We start from the raw sequence: 20,234 nt of genomic DNA on the forward strand, positions 1-20,234 counted from the left end.
TCAAGTTAGTGTCACCATCGAGCACAAACAATTCTTTAGGACAAATCTTCTCTCGCTGTAAAGTCTAACAAAGACATCTAGGCAATACTGAAGATGTACCTCGAATTGACATCTTGGTATGTCCTCAGCGTTTACGGTCAGAGGTAGGAAACTCCAGGCTGGGAACCGTGTAAAGGTCTGTCTGCCAGCGCCATAGGTGGCCCCACGGGACCCTTAGAGCCTGAATGACAAAACAAATTTCACAATAGCATCAAGTGGAAAAAAAGAGATCAGAGAGCCTCCATCAGGGATGTCTGGGGATACATTATGGAGGGGGGGGGGGGGGGGGGGGGGGGAGTAAAGGTGTGGCACTGCAGGTCAAGCCACTACTTCCCTCTTTCCTCCTCTGGGAGAGACCCAGTGTCTCTTACAACAGGAAGAGACTGAAGGTCAAAGCACAGACCCATTGTCTTCCTGCCTGTGTGACAGACGTCTGTCTATTTTGCTTTATTATCTCTGCCTCAAACATGCTTAAACAGACACTTTTGCATATGAGGTAACAAAGAAACGTGTATTTTATACATGTAGCACATGAAAACCTCTAAGTGCTCAGGAACTATGCGCTTTAATGGCAACAAGTGGCTGCAGTTACTTAGAGTACATTTAAAGGCGTTTTTTAAATTTCAACTTTTTATGTTTTACTTCCTGTGAACTGAAAAGCCTTGCAGCTTTGTTGCAATTTTAAATATAGGCTGTGATGCCCAATATTAATCTGTACTTGTGCTAATATATCAAACATTTGATGAGATATGTGTGCACATGTGGACACAAGAAACAAGGGCACAAGAAATGTGCTAGACACCCACTCTAGGAGGATGTCCTGCTGGGGATGTAAAATCTACCCTGTATAGCACAATTCTGACAGCTGATAAGCCTCCAATGTATTGGTAAATGGACTGGTTCTTATATAGCACTTTTATACTCTACTAGAGTGCTCAAAGCACTTTATTCGATATGCCTCATTCACCCATTCATAGAAGTACTTTTTAACCACAAACACACTCAGGGTTCAGTATCCTGCCCAGTGCTAGCATGCAGATTGGAGTAGCGGGGGATTAAACCACCAACCTTTGGATTAGTAGATGTCCTGCTGCAGTACGTCTTGAACCACAGCTTCACCAGTGGACATATTACTCGGACTGTTCCTGTGGTTCATGTTCTGTTTTCTTACCCATCCAAATTAAAGTGCATAATCCTATCTATGGTGGCTGCTGAAGGACAAACCACTTTAGCATTGCTCGTCTGTTGCGTGTGTATTCTGTTACTCTGCTGTTTGCCTCAGAAATATGCCAGGTGTCCACGTCTATTTATTCAAGAGGAATCTGTAAACCGTGTGAGTTCAATACAAGTCAATGTTTTTTGCCACCACTGGTTGCAATTAGCCTCTGTTAGCTGGTGTTAGCCTCTGTTAGTTGCTATTAGCTTCTGTTAGCTAGCATTAGTGAAACTTTCTTTAAAAAGGATCTAACACTGTTGAACTTGGTGAATAAACTCATACAATGAGAGAATATAACCAAAATGTTTATGGTAAATAATTGCTACAGTATTGGAAATGGTTAGGCATATTTATCTAAAACTGTCTGACTCTAACTCTCTCTCTCTCTCTCTCTCTCTCTCTATATATATATATATATATATATATATAGACATATATGTGTGTGTGTGTGTGTACAAGATTTGGATAAAATCAGAAAATGGACAAACTGCAGACAATGACAAACCAGCAGGTTTACAGGCAGGCAGGAACTTATTGGACTGAAAGGAAGCAGGGGCTGGTGGCATGCAGTCTGACAAGTAGACAGATCTACACCCCTCCAGCCACCATCACTTCTCAGTCTATTATCTTGCCTCCATAATGCCCTCAGCTAACTTCATAGGCATTTCCTCAGTGTGAAAGACACACGTGGCCTCTTTGATAAGATAAACGGCAGAAAATAAAGACACTGCAAACCGAAAATCCTTTTTGCTTCTCCAGCCAAACAATCCAAATGTCTATTTCAGCAGATAAGGTCGCGCAGACAGACCGCCACACCCCTGAAACCTCAGAGACGCACACTTGTCCCTTTGTGCCCCGATAAAGGAGTCCGGTGGATGCATGTAATCAGCATATTATTGATAGTCTTAATAAGAAAGGCTCTGAGTCACTGAAGCCATTAGCCTGGATAAAAGAGGCTTAATTGTTTTGTGTGTGTGCATGCCGGTACTTGTGTATGTGTGTCTTAGGGTGCGCACACGTTCCCGGGCTAAGATCAGGCTAATTAAATCCATTTCCTTCGTTTGGAAGTTTTTTTCACTCTTAATTAAGAGGGTTAATCATGGGTCTGGACAGAGGTGGCGTGCATGTTTGCGTGCACGCACGCTCTCCACACCATGGCTGGCTGTAAATGGTGCAATCTGTATGAGAGGAATATAATAACACAATGAGTATTCATGGATTAAATTAAACAGCCTTTGATATTTATCTGCATTCAAAAAAAGGAGCGAATATTTTAGGTCAGATAGGATCTAGTAAATGATAGAGTCGTCTGCCTTGAATTTCAAAATCTCAGTGTAATAACACATCACAATCTCTTTGATAATGGTCCCCTGTGTCTGTCTTTGTTAAATGAAAAAAAAACAACAACACCATCACAGCTCCAGTTGAAAATAACAGCAGTTTTCTTGTCTCAAGGAGGAATCAGCACGCTGTGGTTTCTTGTCAAAAACATCAACCAACAGGTCTGGTGTTAATACCAACTTCTGTCATCACCACCAATGTGTGCTATGAGAGGACGTCTGCAGCATACCAATGGTGTGGAACAATATTCCCCAGCACGCTCCATCTACAGCAATAATATCGTTATGGCTGCCAGACATAAGAGGACTCTCCCTGCCTGCCACTGGACACACACCATTACTTTTGATGGCCCGCGTGTATGCGTGTGTACATGAGAGTAAAAGTGGCCGTGTGCTCTGAGTGTGTGTGTGTGTGTGAGTGGGTGTGTGTGCACTTGTGCCCCTAGGGTCACACATCCTGTTGGGGAAAACGGCTGATTCAGGACTCTCAACCATTGTGCTTGTCAACTTGAGTCCGTGCCTCTATAACCGTTAGACATCTGTGGGTGGGCAACCATCTTCAGTATGATGATGATGATGATCTGATGTGGCCATAACAACACATTAACACGTTTTACACTCTGTTGACTCCTCCAAAGGCTGCAGGCTTGTTTTTTTGGGGGTGAGTTTGTAAAAAACACACTTGTCTTTTCAGCCTGCATGTGGAATTTAGATTGTAATGGAGAAAAGAGCCCCATGCCGGCTAAATGAAACGTGGTAGATGTGCCGATTTACCAGAATGAAATAAAGCATCAAACGACTTCAGTTTATATTAGAAGTGTGGATGTAGCTAGGGTTCAGTTTTATTTGCCACCTGCGAACGGGAGGCTCAGCTCCACCTGTTACTCTGCGGTCCCGTTTCCAAAAAAGTTGCCATGGTGTGTTGACTTTAACTTTATTTAAACTTTAGATTCAATTAAAAATAGTACAAAGGTAACATTAAAATCACAATCCAGCGTCTGTGAAGCTGCACACACTCGTTCACACACACGTTAGGCACTAACTAACCATTAATATGTGATCAGCCAATCACACGGCACCAGCTCAATGCATTTAGGTATGTAGACATGGTCAAGGCGATCTTCTAAGGTTGAACTGAACATCAAATTGGGGAAGAAAGAGGAAAGAAATAATTTCCTGGTCTGATGTGTCTGGAGTTCTGCTTCTGGTAGAGACAGAATTTGGCATAAACACTCTGAATCGGTCCTGCCTCGTATAAATCGATCAGGCTGGTGGTGGTATAATGGTGTGGGGGATACATTTAATCACCACAGCCTACCTGAGAACTGTTGCTGACCATGTCCACAGAGTGCCCATCTAATGATAGCAACAGACTAACACACCGTGTCACAAAGGTCACATCTCAAACTGGTTTCATGACAATGAGTTGGCTGTACTTAACTGGCCTCCACAGTCACCAGATCTCAATCCAACAGAGAACCTCTGGGCTGTGGTGGAACGGGAGATTCTCATCATCGATATGAAGCCAACCAATCTGAAGCAGCTGTGTGATGCAATCTTGTTGATGTGACCCAAATCTCTGAAAAATGTTTCCATCACCTTGCTCAGTCTATACCACAAAAGAATTAAGGCAATTCTGATTTGCACTCTCTGACTAATAAGGTGGCTGGTGATTGCAATGCCTTGCTTTTTGAGGCCAAGCTACATTCCACATGCATCACACCAGTAAGCCTTAATAGAAATTCCAGATGCAAATCTGTTGTGTCTGCAGTTAAAAACCTTTTAGCACACAGTGTTACTTTTTTTTTAAAAAAAAAGAAAGAGTAGAAGAGAAGTAAATTCTTTAAAAACACAATTCTGTTATCAAAGTCCAAAATGAACGCATTTAAGAATAAAAGTTTAGATTTAACAGTGAATATGTAGGCTCAGATTACATTTCACATACATCCAAAATCTATGCCTGTACCTGAGACTTTAAGCAGAGACAAACCCAACTCTACAAAGTGTTTAAGCTTATTTCAGCACCCGTGGTTTAAGTTTAGTCTAGCTCTAAATGGACTAAACAACAGAATGCAATCAGCATTTTTGAGTTAAAGAAGAGTATTTTTCTCTCACGCTGGCAGAGACTAAAAAGTAGAGTGAATATTAAAATAAAGCTAATGTGTCTTCTGGATGCGAGCTGCTAAGAAAATGTCAATCTCACTTTTCACATTCCCTCCAAATGGGCAAAAGTATTAGTTGGTATTTCCATTATGAAAAAGGCAAATATGTTTACCAGTGAATGCAAAGCCAATTGTGCGTCCTCAGACTGCAAACGTAAGCCATTCTGTTGGAACATGTGGCCACTGGTTTCCTGTTCTCGCCTCTTTGTTCTTTAGCTTTTTACAGAAAGAGGTTCGTGTCTAGTGTGTTAGTGTCCATCACTGTGCCTCAGAGTGTGCATGCTTGTCACTGTCATGCGTCCTGCTGGTGCATCGTTAGGTATGGCTTTTTATTAGCCTCTGGTGCGCTGGAGGTGGGGAGGGTGGGGGCGGTCAGCATCGCTCTGGCAGTAAACTAGCACAGCCGTCAGCCCTGCACATAGGAACAAACACCCCATTAAACCAAGGCCTTCACATATTACTGTAATAAAAGCCCCTGCTCTCGCCTTTATGGGCTTTTTAATTATGTCTATTCGTCTTCCCGGGCTTGTGAGCAACAGTTCATGATGAGCCCCATTTCATGAATACTCCACCACTGGCAGAAAGCTGGAGGGGGGTGAATTAAAGGGGACACACACACACACAAAACAAAAAACATGAAAATGGCCCGAGTCTGAAAATATGACTATTGTTCCTGGAATGGTACTTTTTATTTTACCTCGCAGTGTGTTGTCAGTGCAGCTACTTTTACCATTTTTTCCCCCTCCGGAGTTATCTTTGTTTTAGATGTGGATTATTACAAAGATGGAAAAATCTCAAGCAGCTCAAGTGAATTGGATGGCAGCTTGGTAGTAACGGCATGTATTAAATTAGCTCCCAGAGAACAGGGCAGCGGCTGGACAAGCTTGGAGGGGAAAAATAAAAAATAAAAAAAAATGAACCAACCAAATCATCCATGCATGAATTTAGCAAAAAGAGTCTGCACCCAGGCTCATTTTATACCTCGACTACTTTTCCTTTGGTGCGTTTTTACGTTCTAGTTTGTTCAAAATTATATTGGATTTACAATAAATCCAATGAAATGCACCATATGAAAACTCTGAATCATATACAGTAATGTGTTCACACCATGAAGCAGGCTCAATGTAAGACCCTGCCTGGTATTAAAGGATACTGATTGATAGAGCAATATAAAACATGTTGTGTTAACAGTGTACATTTTATGGCCAAGTCATTTTCTCGCAAGGCTGGCCACTCCAGCACAGCCCCTTAACCCCAAGAGTACCTAAGCATGCAAGCATCACTGTGGATGCCACCAAGCAGAAGTGAAAGCAGAAAAAGTTTAGCTGTGGAGAACCTTGATTACCCCCATGTTCGAATTTTGAATTTATATCCATTGCATAATGAACTTTGGTTAAATAGACCTCTGGTCCTTGATCTATACTCAAAGGGAGGAAAACAAAGATCGAGGCATGGGTATGAATGCTTTATTTTCTTAAATCAGGTGCAAACAGAGTATCCGGTGGGTTTGCGAAGTCTGCTGCAAATCACAGTGCTGGTGAAAACTAACACCACAGCAAGCGCCATCCAGACTCCACACAGCAGGGCTACTGCTGAAAACAAGGCTGAAAAAGGGAGGATGAGGACACAGAAGACAAATATTACCACTTCTATTAGCAGTTGAAAGAAAACTCAAGGGAGTGGGAACAAAGTCAAGTCAGAGAGTGTTTTTTTTAAAACCCCCTAGAGTTGTTTTGTGGGTGTCTAACCAGCTCGAGTGACTTCTTGCATCTGCTGCAGAGAAACTGGTTCTGGAGGAAGCTCAAGCGGCTCAGTCGACCCCTCTTCCAGAACGTTCTCCAGCAGGATGGGGCCAAGAGCAGCCGTCCCCTCCCACCGCAGAGCTGCATAAAAATAAGCAAATCCAATATGGGCTGGAAGGGAAACAACAATCTTCTTAGTGCATTTAGCCAGCTGAGTAAACCATTCCCGACACGACTGATTGGTTGGACAATTAAAGGGATTAACTCAAAATCAATCCACCACATAAATGGCATGTGTGCCAAATGAGTGCAAGCAAGCTCGTCTAAACACGGGTGGAACCTCTGCTTGTGTAGGTTTGTGGCTGATTGCATTATACTCCAAATAAATGCATTTAAACTAAATACAAAAAAAAAAGTATTTCTAAAAGACGCATGTTTGCTACTTTTATGGCATTTTAGACAGCCTCGTATCAGCTAGTCACAGCCTCTTAACAAAAAACACCTTTTTAAAATAATGTTTGCAAAAATTAAATCAACAGATTCTGCATATGCAAATGCTTTTCATAATGAAGGTGGTTAGAATAGCATAATTTCCCCCCCCACTGGGCCGGCATCACATGTTCAGGACCTGTCCCAGGTTGTCATGTAGCGTCGCTTCTGCAAACTGTACCATCATTTGCTGCAAGGCTTCTTTTCCATCTCTGCGTGCCACAGCTGGTCTCACAGCAGCTACACACCTTATTGTCTCCACCTGATGCCACCCATCTGTCCAGAGCCCAAAATGCATTGTTAGGAGGAAGCGCAGCAAAGCTTTGCATTAGCATTAGAGCCATGGCAACGAATCTGAAGGCAAACACCTGTACAGTAGAGCAATCTTTGTGTAAACTGACCTCTTAGCTTCAGACAGGAATGAGCAGGCTTTGTGCTCCGAGTTGACGGGTGCAGAGACTGGCGTTGCTTTCAGGCGACATGTGATGTAGAGCTATGAGAAAGTTAAACAACATGGAAATGTATTAATGTGCTATTGCTGTGCAAAATATGACAAACTGCATCAGTAGTCCTGACAGGTATGGAGAGCCAAAACTGCCATAATTTTAAAAAACTATTTGACTCAAAACAAATGCCATTAAATGAACCTAAAAAACCAAAACCCCTTTATCACACAATTTAGTGATTTATTTACTTCAGTACTCGTGGGCAATTTACCGTAGCTTGCAAAAGTATTCGGCCCCCTTGAACTTTTTCACATTTTCTCACATTACAGCCACAAACATGAATCAATTTTATTGGAATTCCACATGAAAGACCAACACAAAGTGGTGCACATGTGAGAAGTGGAACGTAAATCATACATGATTCCAAACATTTTTTACAAATAAATAACTGCAAAGTGGGGTGTGCGTAATTATTCAGCCCCCTTTGGTCTGAGTGCAGTCAGTTGCCCATAGACATCGCCTGATGGTTGCTAATGACTAAATAGAGTGCACCTGTGTGTAATCTAATGTCAGTACAAATACAGCTGCTCTGTGACGGCCTCAGAGATTGTCTAAGAGAATATTGGGAGCATGAAGTTCAAAGAACACATCAGACAGGTCAGGGATAAAGTTATTGAGAAATTTAAAGCAGGCTTAGGCTACAAAAAGATTTCCCAAGCCTTGAACATCCCACGGAGCACTGTTCAAGCGATCATTCAGAAATGGAAGGAGTATGGCACAACTGTAAACCTACCAAGACAAGGCCGTCCACCTAAACTCACAGGACGAACAACGAGAGCGCTGATCAGAAATGCAGCCAAGAGGCCCATGGTGACTCTGGACGAGCTGCAGAGATCTACAGCTCAGGTGGGAGAATCTGTCCATAGGACAACTATTAGTCAGAGTTGATGGGAAGATGGATGGAGCCAAATACAGGGCAATCTTGGAAGAAAACCTCTTGGAGTCTGCAAAAGACTTGAGACTGGGGCGGAGCTTCACCTTCCAGCAGAACAATGACCCTAAACATAAAGCCAGGGCAACAATGGAGTGGTTTAAAACAAAACATATCCATGTGTTAGAACGGCCCAGTCAAAGTCCAGATCTAAATCCAAGAGAATCTGTGGCAAGATCTGAAAACTGCTGTTCACAAACGCTGTCCATCTAATCTGACTGAGCTGGAGCTGTTTTGCAAAGAAGAATGGGCAAGAATTTCAGTCTCTAGATGTGCAAAGCTGGTAGAGACATAACCTAAAAGACTGGCAGCTGTAATTGCAGCAAAAGATGGTTCTACAAAGTATTGACTCAGGGAGCTGAATAATTACGCACACCCCACTTTACAGTTATTTGTAAAAAATGTTTGGAATCATGTATGATTTTGGTTCCACTTCTCACGTGAACACCACTTTGTGTTGGTCTTTCACGTGGAATTCCAATAAAATTAATTCATGTTTGTGGCTGTAATGTGACAAAATGTGGAAAAGTTCAAGCCACCGTACATTCCTACCTTCACTTATGATAACGGGATCTGGGTAGTAACCAAAAGAAGGAGACTATGGATACAAATTGCAGAAATAAACTTGTTCTAAAAGGTGGTCAGGTCTCTCCTTTAGACATTTGATGAGTTTTGTCATTAGGGTAGAGTTTATATTTCTCTATATCAAAAAGGAGGTAGTTCAAAAAAAGTTCAGGCATCTGGAAACTGAGTTTGTAACCCTGGGATCAGGCCCCGTGGCAGACCCAGGACCTGCTGAACAGATTATCTCTCTAGACTTACTTGGGAATACCTCATCGTTCCCCCAGAAGAGCTGGAGGAGTTTGCCCAGAAGGGCAAGTTTGGGCCCGTGTATACAGAAGCACATGAGAAATGTAGAAGGAAGAAATGTAGGAAACGAGAATTCTGAAATAAACCTTCAAGACAATTAAATATAATATAATTACTTCCTATTGCATTTCCTGTCTAACAAAATAAAACAGTAATTATTTAAATATAAATGGAAAATTCTAAAGATACAAAAAGAGACTGGAAAATAAAATGAAAATTTAATTTAAAAATGCATAAAATTAAAGCAAATACAAATAAATACGAAACATAATTCATATAAGCTTTCCTACAATTCCTTTGGATGTCACTGTGGCGCATTTCATGCCGAATAATTTCTTTATAACCTTTTAATTTTGGCACTCTTTGTCCTCCACAGCCCGGTGTTTTCACAAACAACGTTAGCCCGTTTCGCATTAGCACATCAATAGCAAAGTTTTTAGGCTCTTATGGATTCAAAGTGGCTTGCTGCATTTGCGAGGTAACGGTTTCTAAATGGCAAACTGATCAAAGTTAATGTAATGTTACGATCCAACGCCAACGTAAAAGCCACACAAGAAAAGGTTTTCTGGAGTTGATGCTGGCTCATATTTATGGCAGGGATCCTAAACCTATAAAATGGTTATCAATGGTTACCACAAAGGGCATTCATTTCCTCCATTTCCACACAAAGCTTCTGAGGATACTGTAGCCTTGAAACAACACTTTCAAAACACATATTAGGTGTCGGCTTGCTATATATAAAAACTAACAGAAGGCAAGAAGAAAAAAGTAAACTAACACCTCAGGTGCTGCAAATTGCACCTCTCTATAGTAGCTTCAGGTTACGTGATCAGTAGTTTCAAAACTGCATAAACACATCTTTATACTACTTACAGTCTTCCTGTCATCTTGGTGGAACCTGAAGGCCTTCAGCTGGAAGTGGAGTTTATCCTCGTGGCTCCTCGGCATGAAGTAAGACTTGGATCCCGTCAGCTTAGTGTCAGTTAAACATCTCATGTTTGGAAAAAAAGAAAAAACAGGTGTGAGTTTCACATGCATAAATATGCTGATTATATGCACCATTTGTTACATAACTGTGACCCTAACAGTAAATCTTGATTATTATGTCTAGCTGACTCTTTGAAACAAATACAGGAAGTGACTGTTCGCATTTAGTGTCACTTTAAGGTGCAGTGTTCCACAGACGATCCACAGCTTCTCACCCGTGGTTGTTAATGAAGCTGTATCTGGGTTGTGAGTATGGATCTGGGTTCGCAGTGGCCACGCAGCTGTCCACGTAGACCCTCAGAGGTACGTGGTTACCCCTGAGGACCGCTGCCTCAATGTGCATCACGTCATTCAGGAAATAAACGCTGGAAGGCCTCTGCGACTGCCAGTCCTCTAATCAAATACAGAGGAAAAAAGTATGAGTGTAATGCTGGGGCCATCAATCCGATTAGATGAAACTAAAATGATGCCCGTGGGAGAGTGTGGCACTGTTTCAGCAGACAGTAGGATATCGGTACTGGAACAGTAAGAGAAAAATACTTTAAAGAGGACAATAAATGAATCATTAACCTGAGTAGGAAACACAGATGAGGTCTGTGCCTTTAAAAACTAGTTTAAAACTTCCATAATTTCCTTTATAACTGCATCCAGTCCAGACAGGTTTACAGTAAGTAAATCAGAGCTGGAGTACGGTTCTGCTCATATTATGACGATGATGAACACCAGTGTGGTGCGGTGCCTGTCTGCAGCGCATAGCTTAGAATTAATTAGAAAACACACAATCAGCAGTATATTGATCACTCCATTGTGCGAGTGACCCCGTCGGGTCAGCTGCGGCCTACGAGGCATGTAATTTCAGCTCATCACCATGCAAAAGTTTCACTCCTGTTTATCAAGCCGGTATTTAGCATCTTTAACAGTCGCGACGAAGCCCGCGAGGCCTCGAGTGATTGCAATTACGCCTGTCGCCGGGGAAATTAGCCAGACCGGCTGGTGCACATCAAAAGTTTTTCTTCCCCTCAGAACATAAGCTCCAAGTTTGTCATTTTTGACCTGCCCCCACCTGTCATGAGATGCAGGGAGAAGGGCAGCCGCTGTTCCACTTGCATGAGGGACGCCAACGGCTTCGAGGTGGGTCTCAAGGCATCGCTGTTTACGTAATGCCTCCTGTGAAGACAATTACAGGAAGGAGGGACGTTTCACTCGAGAGAGCCCCATCAAGGATGAAGAATATTCACACCACAGACAGAAAGATAGGAGTTAAACATCTATAGGTAAACATAACTATAAAAAGGGGTTTGTGCATGGCTCACCAAGGCGAGTTTAGGGCATTTTTAGTACTATATACTGTAGGATGCACTTTAAACCAGTTTAAGCTACAGTTCTCTGTTACTGGTGGGAGACATCATGCATCCTGACTGCTATAGATGGTAATACTGACAGGGTGCTACAGATTCATAAGCCCTGGAGGTAGCTCTGTACAACCTGTGCTAACAGCTAGATTTGTATACTCTAGGAAATTTGGACGACCATCAGGCTCAGGGAAGTGAAAGTAATGAGAAAGGAGGGTGAATTCCTCTTGGTACAAAAGGTCTAATGATTGCATAAATGTCAGTTGAAAAAGATAAAGATAAATATCTTTACGTTTCAATCATGTGGTACATGAACTGGTTGCAACAGATGGCTGCCCTTCCTTAAAGCTAGTACTTCTGGAGAATACTTCCTGGTAAAAGGGAGTTTTTCCTTCCCACTGTAGCAAAGTGCTTGCTCATAGAGGGTTGCCTAATTGTTGAGGTTTTCTCTCCATTACTGTAGGGTCTTTACCTGACAATATAAAGCATCTTGGTGTTGTCATTTGCTGCTATATAAATAAAAGTGAATTAAACTGAGTATTTAGAGAAAAAAAATGGCACTTGTGCATAGCTGCCTTACGTTTGGTCTCTCCTATCCATCCATCCCCTCCAGCAACAGAGAGAAGGCAAAATGCTGAACTCATAGCTTCAAAGACTCATAGCTTCTGACATCACATGGATTACATTTATCCTTTTACAGAATGAATCTCTAAGGAGCATGGGGGGTAAACCACAAGGCGTTACCTTTTGTAGCGGCACTGAATTACCACCTCAACAGGGTTGGTCTTTAAAATGAAGGTGTTGCTAATCGGAGTCGGAGAGTACATCAGAGTAAATGTGTAGATGATGGCTTCTTCAGTCATCTGAAGAAAGTATTAAACAGTTAAGAGCGAAGTGAAATGCACAATAGTAAATAGGCCTGAGAAAACGGAGCGCCACACACCGTCACTGTGCTGCCGCAGCCCTCCAGCTCCGTTTGAAACCCCAGGACGGGTTTCTCAGTGTCTACCGCAGCGCAGTCTCCTAAGGTCAGATCACTCGGACGGATCAACTGACCGTTTCCTAAGAACAAAGCGGAGAAGGCGCAGCTTAAATCGAGACCATTACCTTAGGCCATTTTATTCTTCTCCAGTCAATAACACTCACGAGGAGTGGAGGTTCAGCCACAGGACACACAGCAAAGTTTCTTAATGCACTGCTGTAAAATCAGCATTCAAGCACCCGACAGACAAGCCGAATGCCCCTTCAGAGTGAAGAAATAAGAGGAAACGTAATATTGATCACCGAGACCATTGTCTGTGCCATTTGCAGTAATCAGCAGTGAGTATCCCATCTTCACTGTTCCATTCAATTTTCCAATTTGGGCCTCTAATCTAAACCTTTCCTTTTTAGACATCAGAGCAGAAGGTATGTTAAGTGGACCTGTGCCGGTGCCACTGCGGATAAAAAAAACCCTGCAAATTCGATCAATTTAAACAAATAATGGGCAGCCATTACCTAGGAAGTTTCGCTTGACCTCGATGGTGACCTTTACTTCGCCACAGTGCACCACCACACTGTCAGCTGGCACAGGAACCTGGAATATCATCCGAATGTAGTCCAGAGAATTAAATAATTGCTATGTAGCTGTCCAAAAATAATAATAATAATTTTTTTACACTACCTTTGATTTCTGCTTGACTGCTAGGTTTAGATCTGGGTCTTGTTCCTGCAATTGTGACAACTCTTGAGTTTGGACGGTCTCCCCCTGCTCCAGCTGGGAAGGCTTTTGCTTCCTGAGCTGGCGGCTCCTGACCCGGTAGCTGACAGGAAAACCGGCCGGATCCCTTTGTTCCATCTCGCTCGAGTGACGTCCGGCTGTCTGCAGTGATCTTGGCAGCTGCGAACTTGTTGTCACTTGTTCTTTTGGGATTTGGCTAAAAGTGTCATTGGTTCTGACGTTTAACCAATTTTGTGTAGCGAGGCAGAAGTTTCCAGCTAAGAAGAAAAGCAGAAAGCCGAACACAAACCCCAGCTCCATTAGAAGTTTTCACAAAACAAGACAGCACTGCTGTGCTTGTCTCTTCACCAGAAATCAGGTATAGGAACTTGGCACTGGCTCCACCTACTCCTAATGACTTGATTGGATTCCAGCCTGGAGTATTTCAGTATTGATTGCTGCGCTCTCCATTATACAGCACCAAATCACAACAGCAGCACCTCAAGGTGCTTTACTGTAAGATAGAGATCCTACAACAAAACAAAGAACACTCCAAATATCAGATAACTCTCTATGAACAAGCAGTTGGTGAAAGTGGAAAGGAAAAACTCTCTATTAACAGGAAGTAACCTCTGGCAAAACCATCTGCCATGACAGGTTGGGGTGAGGGGGAGGCAGCACAATAATGTATATATTTGTATTGTGGGGGGAAAGGCGGGGTTTGTGTTCATCTTTTTGCCTTTCTACTTTAGCTGTGCTACACAAAATTGGTTAAACGTTAGCACCAGTGACACTTTTAGCCAAATCCCAAAAGGGAAAATGCTGCCATCTGCTAAATGTCCAGCAATCACATTGGTAATGAACAAAGACTTTTATAAACAGAAACAAGCCTGACCCCCTAACAGTAAGTGGCTTTCACGGCCCTCGTGAGGCAAATCAATCTACGCTCTCATGGAGTTTGAGCCCCCCCCCCCCCCCCCCGCCATCCCTCGTGTTTTGATGCTGCATGATCTTGAATGTCAAGGCGATGCGGTCAGCAGTTAGCAGAGTTCAGCAGAGACGCTCATAAAACTGAGATTTATGATCATCCACTGAGAGATTTCACAAATGTCACCACCGCCGCTACCAAATGTATGAGTGTGTGTGCTGGTCAGCGGCGTGTAGGACGCGTAACAGGAAGCATGGGGTGTGTCTTGGGGGTGTGTCTTGAGGCTGTGCCAGCAGGCATGTCAGTCTTGCAGATGCTCTGCTTTCTTCTTCACCTGTTTTCATTCGACCTGTCATAAATATCATCAACGGTTTATGGTCTGTTTAAGATCTAAAGTATGATAGATAGATAGATAGCCTTGCTCCATATCATATATGGTCCCTTTAAAATCTTTCTAAACAACAACTTGTTACTGTCTTCCTAATTGCATTTTCTGTGCCTCGGAGGCATTTCCAAACCAACAAACAATATAAAGTCAAAACATTTTCAATAACAACACAACAGAAAATGTGAAGTATTTTGGAATACACCTTGAAGGATAAAATTTTCCTCAGAAAAATGTGTTTTTTGCTGTGCCTTGCTGCACAGTCAGTCAGTCCATGAGTGTATTTCAGTCTGTGCACACCTCCAAGATGCTTGTATTTGTTCACAGAGTGGATCAGTTCTCTGGTAATGAAAGTGGGCTCGGTTGATGGTTTCCTCCTAAAATCAACTGACATTTCCTTTGTCTTTGCGGTGTTGAGGATGAGCACTCTCACACCATTTAATAAAATGTTCAGTGTTGCATGTCCTTCCCTCCATCATATAAGAGGCTTGCTAAATCTGGATCATCTGCATGCTTAATAAATGTCTGTTAGGAAAAGAGTTGCTATACAAAATAAACAAAAACTGAGATAAAACACAATCCTAAGGGCGATCAGCAGAGTAGTGGTTTCAACATTCGCCTTACGTATGTGAGATCGTTGGGTTAAGAGTGGGCAGAGACACAAACCCAGCCTCAGAGAGTCACAAGCTAGTGCACTGCTAGTGCTGATCCCACGCACTGGGCAGTACACTATCCAGGTCCCAAGCCTGGATAAATGGGAGCGTTGAGTCATGAATTGCACCTGGTGTAAAAAGCTGTGCCAAATCAAGCATGTGGATCTGCTGTGGTGACTACCTTTAGTGGGGTTACACAGTGGTGCAGTGGTTGGCACTATCAAGAAAGTTCTAAGGAAAACTAGGAGCTATCACCTTGACGTTCTAGCATAGCCTATTCCAGATTGGGATGTTGGGAATTTTCTGCCTTTGAGTAAATGGATGGATGGAATTTAATGCTACTAAAGTTCCAATACCATCCCATATGTTGGACAGATAATGTGAATGCATTCATCCATCCATCCATCCATCCATCCATTCACTTCCGCTTATCCTTTTTCAGGGTTGCAGGGGGCGCTGGAGCCTATCCCAGCTGTCATAGGGCGAGAGGCGGGGTACACCCTGGACAGGTCGCCAGGCTGTCGCAGGGCTAACACACAGGGACAGACAACTATTCGCACTCACATTCACTCTTATGGGCAATTTAGATTTTTTCAATTAACCTATCCCCACAAAGTGCATGCATACAGTACATATTAAATGTACTGTATGTACTATTAAATTGTTATTTTACTTCAAAAAATGGTGGCTAACTTTATGTATTGGGTACTAATGTTAGTGGTAGATTAACATTAGTGGCCCCCAAACCTGCACAGGTTATCTACCCCAGTGCTAAAAGTGAGCGTGGTGCTCTTTTCATCCAAGGTGTTCCTTTTTCAGTCCAAATACAATTTCACTTGTTTCCAAAAACAAGTCTGCTTTAACCAGATGTTTTTTGCCCACTGAACCTTTCCGCAGCTTTTTTGCCGTCGTGGGTTTTGTTAGGGGTTTTTTGCTTTGCCCTTCTGGCCAACAGATGTGCAGCTCTTTCAGATCTTGTTTTGAGTTCCAGAGTTCTCCATAACTGACCTTTCCTAATGTAGTTTCAGACAGAAGCAAGCTGAAGACGGTAAAATATGTTGCTCTGTTGGCACGGATCTCATTTTCAGATCCTCACTCGGTTTGAGGAAGGGGTTGGGATTGTCACCGTGCGACCAAAACACTAATATTTAACCTTTCGAATTATTTCAGGCTAAAGAAGTCAGTAAACGTCTTCTACAGAGTGCTGTAGAAGATGCACATGTCACATTAGTTGTTTGTTTGTTTGTTTTTTGGCTTTTTAAAGCGTATGGCATAAAAAGCAACCACTGGCACCTGTAATTTCAATATATCTGAGGAAATAAACTCTATTTATGCAAAACTATAACATTACCTCAAACAAAAACCATAATAAGATCTTCTTGGGGGGGGAAAGTCCTGCTTTAAAAGCTAAATGAGTTTAAATAGCTTCCCCTTGATACAGACACACTAATCCTTGCTGACCTACAGGAATACATTATAGCTCTTTTTCTCTCTCAGGATCTCCCTGCAGACTACCCCACAGAGAGGCTGCTATTGTCAGGAACTGGCTTTTATCTTTTGCCGATCACTGGCAAAACAAAGAGAGGTGTGTGTATGTGTGTGCTAGTTTGGGGGGGGGGGAGTGAAATCAGTCCATCCCTGCCAGTCAGACCCCCTCTGCCGCCAATCTCTAACTTGGTTAGCTCCCTCTAATTTGGCCCCCGGAGGGCCCTAATGTGGTTCCCTGTGGGGGTTTGTGAAAGGGCCTGGCAGCTTCTACCCCTAAACACACACACACACACACACACACAGCTGCCACTCCCATCAGCTTCTGTTTCCAATATTCCTGATGCATTTTTGAAACAACAAGGACAGGATGAAGCAGGTAAAACAGGCCGATCCTCTGCTAAGACAATAAACGCACACACGCGCGTTCTCCCACTCACTTCTACCAGATGGAAAATCATCAAACGCCATGGCACACCGACAACACAGATGCTCAGAGAGAGCAACACGCGCACGCACACACACACATGCAGGAAAACACACGTGTCCCCTGTCACATTTTGCTGACAGCACAAAGTCATGGAAACAGCTCGATTTGGCCCTCGCTGCACTGCGCCATACGGATTACGGTTATGGAGGCTCATTAAAAACATGTAGTGGGAGATGGATTAGTTATAGCCTGCTGTTGTGGTGGGCGAACAGCGCTTCAAGATCAGCGGATTTCTGCGCGTTTTGTCAGCGCTCATGTGGCGGTGAATAGGTTTTGCGTGGGATAGGGGAGATATTTCTGAGGGATATTTTGCCTTCCAACACATACTGCCATGTGCTTTTAAGGCGCTGGCATCATTTATGGGGCCACTGCTTCAAACTATCTTGGTAGATTGTCAGATCCACAAATTTGCTTCCTTCTAAATATTTTATATATATATATATATATATATATATATATATATATATATATATATATATATATATAAAATATTTATATATTTTATATATATAAAAATATAAATAAAGGAAGCAAATCCACAAATTTGCTTCCTTCTAAATATTTTATATATATATATATATATATATATATATATATATATATATATATATATATAAAATATTTAGAAGGAAGCAAATTTGTGGATTCCTTGAGGGGTTGAAAAGGTTGAAACTGAAGCACGCAAGGGGAAAAGAACCAAGGAAGTAAGTGTGAGAGTAAGAAGAGAAAGTGAGAAAGGCCTGGGAGTAGAAAGACCGGGGGAAGGGAGGGAGAAAGTCAAAACAAAGGAGGGAGAGGAGAAAAATGTGGCTGGGGTCAGTGAACCTTGGGGTTAGGGATAACAGACAAGCAGCTCTGTGGGTCCCGGTGGGCGCAACATGAAATAACAGCACGGCTCTGATTCACGGCCCATCAGCGGCCATATCCAACACATCTCCACACAAGGACGCACATTCTGCTTTCACACAGTCTCGGATACAAACACGCACGTAGGGTTCGTGCACAGGCACACACATGCGCGCGCACGCATGCAGGGAGCTAATGGACTGTTATTAAAGACATGCATCACACTGCGTCACCTACTGACCACACGCAAAGCCCTCCACACATCTGCACATTGCTGCAATGCACACACACACACTAGTGGGATAACAATCTCCCAGCACAGCAATAACAGCTGATGTATCATTTAGCAGAGAGCTGGAAGTGACACGGCGAGGTGACAGTGACACAGACACACTCCTAACTCTGACAGCAGACACCGCTGCCCGCGCTCCACACAACCTAACCTCGTATTTTAAACACAACATCCGTGACATTTCTCATGAAGCCGCCAGCGTCTCCCTCAATGGCCTGCGAGCGGCCTTTGTCACGCTGTAAAGGTCTTCTGCGTTGGCTGATTGACAGGTGTCATCACCCCCATGCGGAGGAACAATGCGCTGATCTTAAGCCTCCACTCGGTCCTTCATCACAAGTGCTGGAGTTACTCTCAGAAACTTTCCTGTTTTACGATCTGATTTGTGCACAAATGCCTTCATTAACTTTGTCCAGTCTCTAATTTCCCACTTTCTAATTTCACAGTTCACACTTTGAGGTGGAACACTAACCCCAATTCTGTCTACAGAAACTAGAGGAATGTGAAAACTTACAATTAAAAACCAAATGACTAAAAGCAGCCACTTTGCGTTGTAGGGTCTTTGCCCTCCAATAAAAAAGAGAATGCCCCAACGACTCCCTGTGAGCAAGCACTTGGAGACAGTGGGAAGGAAAAACTCCCTTTTAACAGGAAGAAACCTCCAGCAGAACCAGGCTCAGGGCGGGGTGAGCAATCTACGGTGACTAGCTGTGACTGAGTGGATGGAGACAGGAGAAAAGACACACTGTGGAAGAGAGCCAGCGATTAATAATAACTAATGATTAAATGCAATCACAGTGCATCATGGGAAGTCCCTGCCACCCTAGGGTTTTTGCAGCATAACTAAACGACGGTTCAGGGTCACCTGATCTAACCCTAACTATAAGATTTCTTAAATATTAACGATAGACGAAGATTACCCGTCTCCGTCACCTGTAAGGTTTCCTCACTTTTAAAAACAGGAGACGACAGGAAACAAATGATCTGAACATATTAACAAAACACGCGAGAAGGCTTTTAACCAAAGTGCCGTAAGAACGTGGGTGGCCCCACTGGGAATCAAACGTCGAAAGTGTTAAGAGCCCGCGGACCGTGCCGCGCTCATGACCTCACTGTTTTTATCCCAGTGTTTACGCTCGCAGAACGGCTCGCAACGATCGCCGCGGCTTCTGTTGTGGAAAGGGACTTAAATGGTGCGTTTTTGAGAGAAGAAAAGGAAGCTAAAAACCTGCCTTCCTTACATGGGTATATGTGTGGCGCGCACATGCTCACATAAAAGTCTCGCAGGCCCCCCCGCCCCCACCCCTAACTCCACTACTGTCTCCTGAATCTCTCTCTCTCTCAGCTATGCTGCAATTCAAGCCTTTTGTTTAATAAACAATTTGTCAGTGATGTATCGAACTCCAGCTCTAATTTGATTGTCTGTGAAATGTGTATGGAGGTGGCTGCCTGCTCTCTTTCTCTCTCTGTCTGCAGAGCCAGCCCTGATATTCTAACCCCCCCTCCCAGCTTACAGGTCCGTGCTCGTGGTGCATTTTCAGCCTGTGTCTCTTTGCGCGCAGGGATGAGGATGGAAGAGCAATCCTTAAGGGTTTGCAATTACATCCAAACGGCATAATCAGACATGATGGATGGCTGTTGCCTTTTCCACAATGTCTAGACCTCAGCTCTAGCGGTGCAACAAGGTTATAAGAGAGTGGTAGATGATGAAAGATTTAATAGTTCTGCTTTCCTCAAACTCTGCTAGCTGTTTTTTTAGTTTTTATTTAACCGTTTATGTCCCCCTCTCTGGTGACCTCGCCGGCATTTGAACGATTTAAGCACC

General features: G+C 43.1%; 1 protein-coding gene across 2 annotated transcripts; it reads right to left on the minus strand.

Annotated features, from left to right (window-relative positions):
* Window positions 1-6,234: 6,234 nt before the first annotated feature.
* Window positions 6,235-13,727, minus strand: LOC146492108 (zona pellucida sperm-binding protein 3-like). 2 transcript variants are annotated; one of them, XM_085152081.1, is made up of 11 exons: window positions 13,298-13,727; window positions 13,132-13,210; window positions 12,578-12,696; window positions 12,379-12,497; window positions 11,346-11,449; window positions 10,498-10,675; window positions 10,169-10,286; window positions 7,390-7,481; window positions 7,170-7,264; window positions 6,506-6,670; window positions 6,235-6,361 (listed from the first exon to the last, which is right to left on the minus strand). In XM_085152081.1, the coding sequence occupies exons 1-11, from the start codon at window positions 13,652-13,654 to the stop codon at window positions 6,237-6,239; spliced, it is 1,551 nt and encodes a 516-aa protein (XP_085008207.1). In that variant the 5' UTR covers window positions 13,655-13,727; the 3' UTR covers window positions 6,235-6,236. The 2 variants fall into 2 exon arrangements, with proteins under 2 accessions (XP_085008207.1, XP_085008208.1); XM_085152082.1 differs by having other exon boundaries at window positions 6,506-6,640; window positions 13,298-13,726.
* Between the last annotated feature and the right edge of the window lie 6,507 nt (window positions 13,728-20,234).

Source organism: Neolamprologus multifasciatus, chromosome 23, assembly GCF_963576455.1.
Source record: "Neolamprologus multifasciatus chromosome 23, fNeoMul1.2, whole genome shotgun sequence".
NCBI lineage: Eukaryota > Metazoa > Chordata > Actinopteri > Cichliformes > Cichlidae > Neolamprologus > Neolamprologus multifasciatus.

Excerpts from the sequence above, each read along its gene's own strand:
- LOC146492108 (XM_085152081.1), bottom strand. The coding sequence starts at position 13,654 with ATGGAGCTGGGGTTTGTGTTCGGCTTTCTGCTTTTCTTCTTAGCTGGA. Across the intron at positions 13,211-13,297 it reads CAGTCAAGCAGAAATCAAAG|GTTCCTGTGCCAGCTGACAG; the intron begins GTAGTGTAAAAA and ends ATGATATTCCAG. Across the intron at positions 10,676-11,345 it reads CTCCCTGCATCTCATGACAG|AGGACTGGCAGTCGCAGAGG; the intron begins GTGGGGGCAGGT and ends GTATTTGATTAG.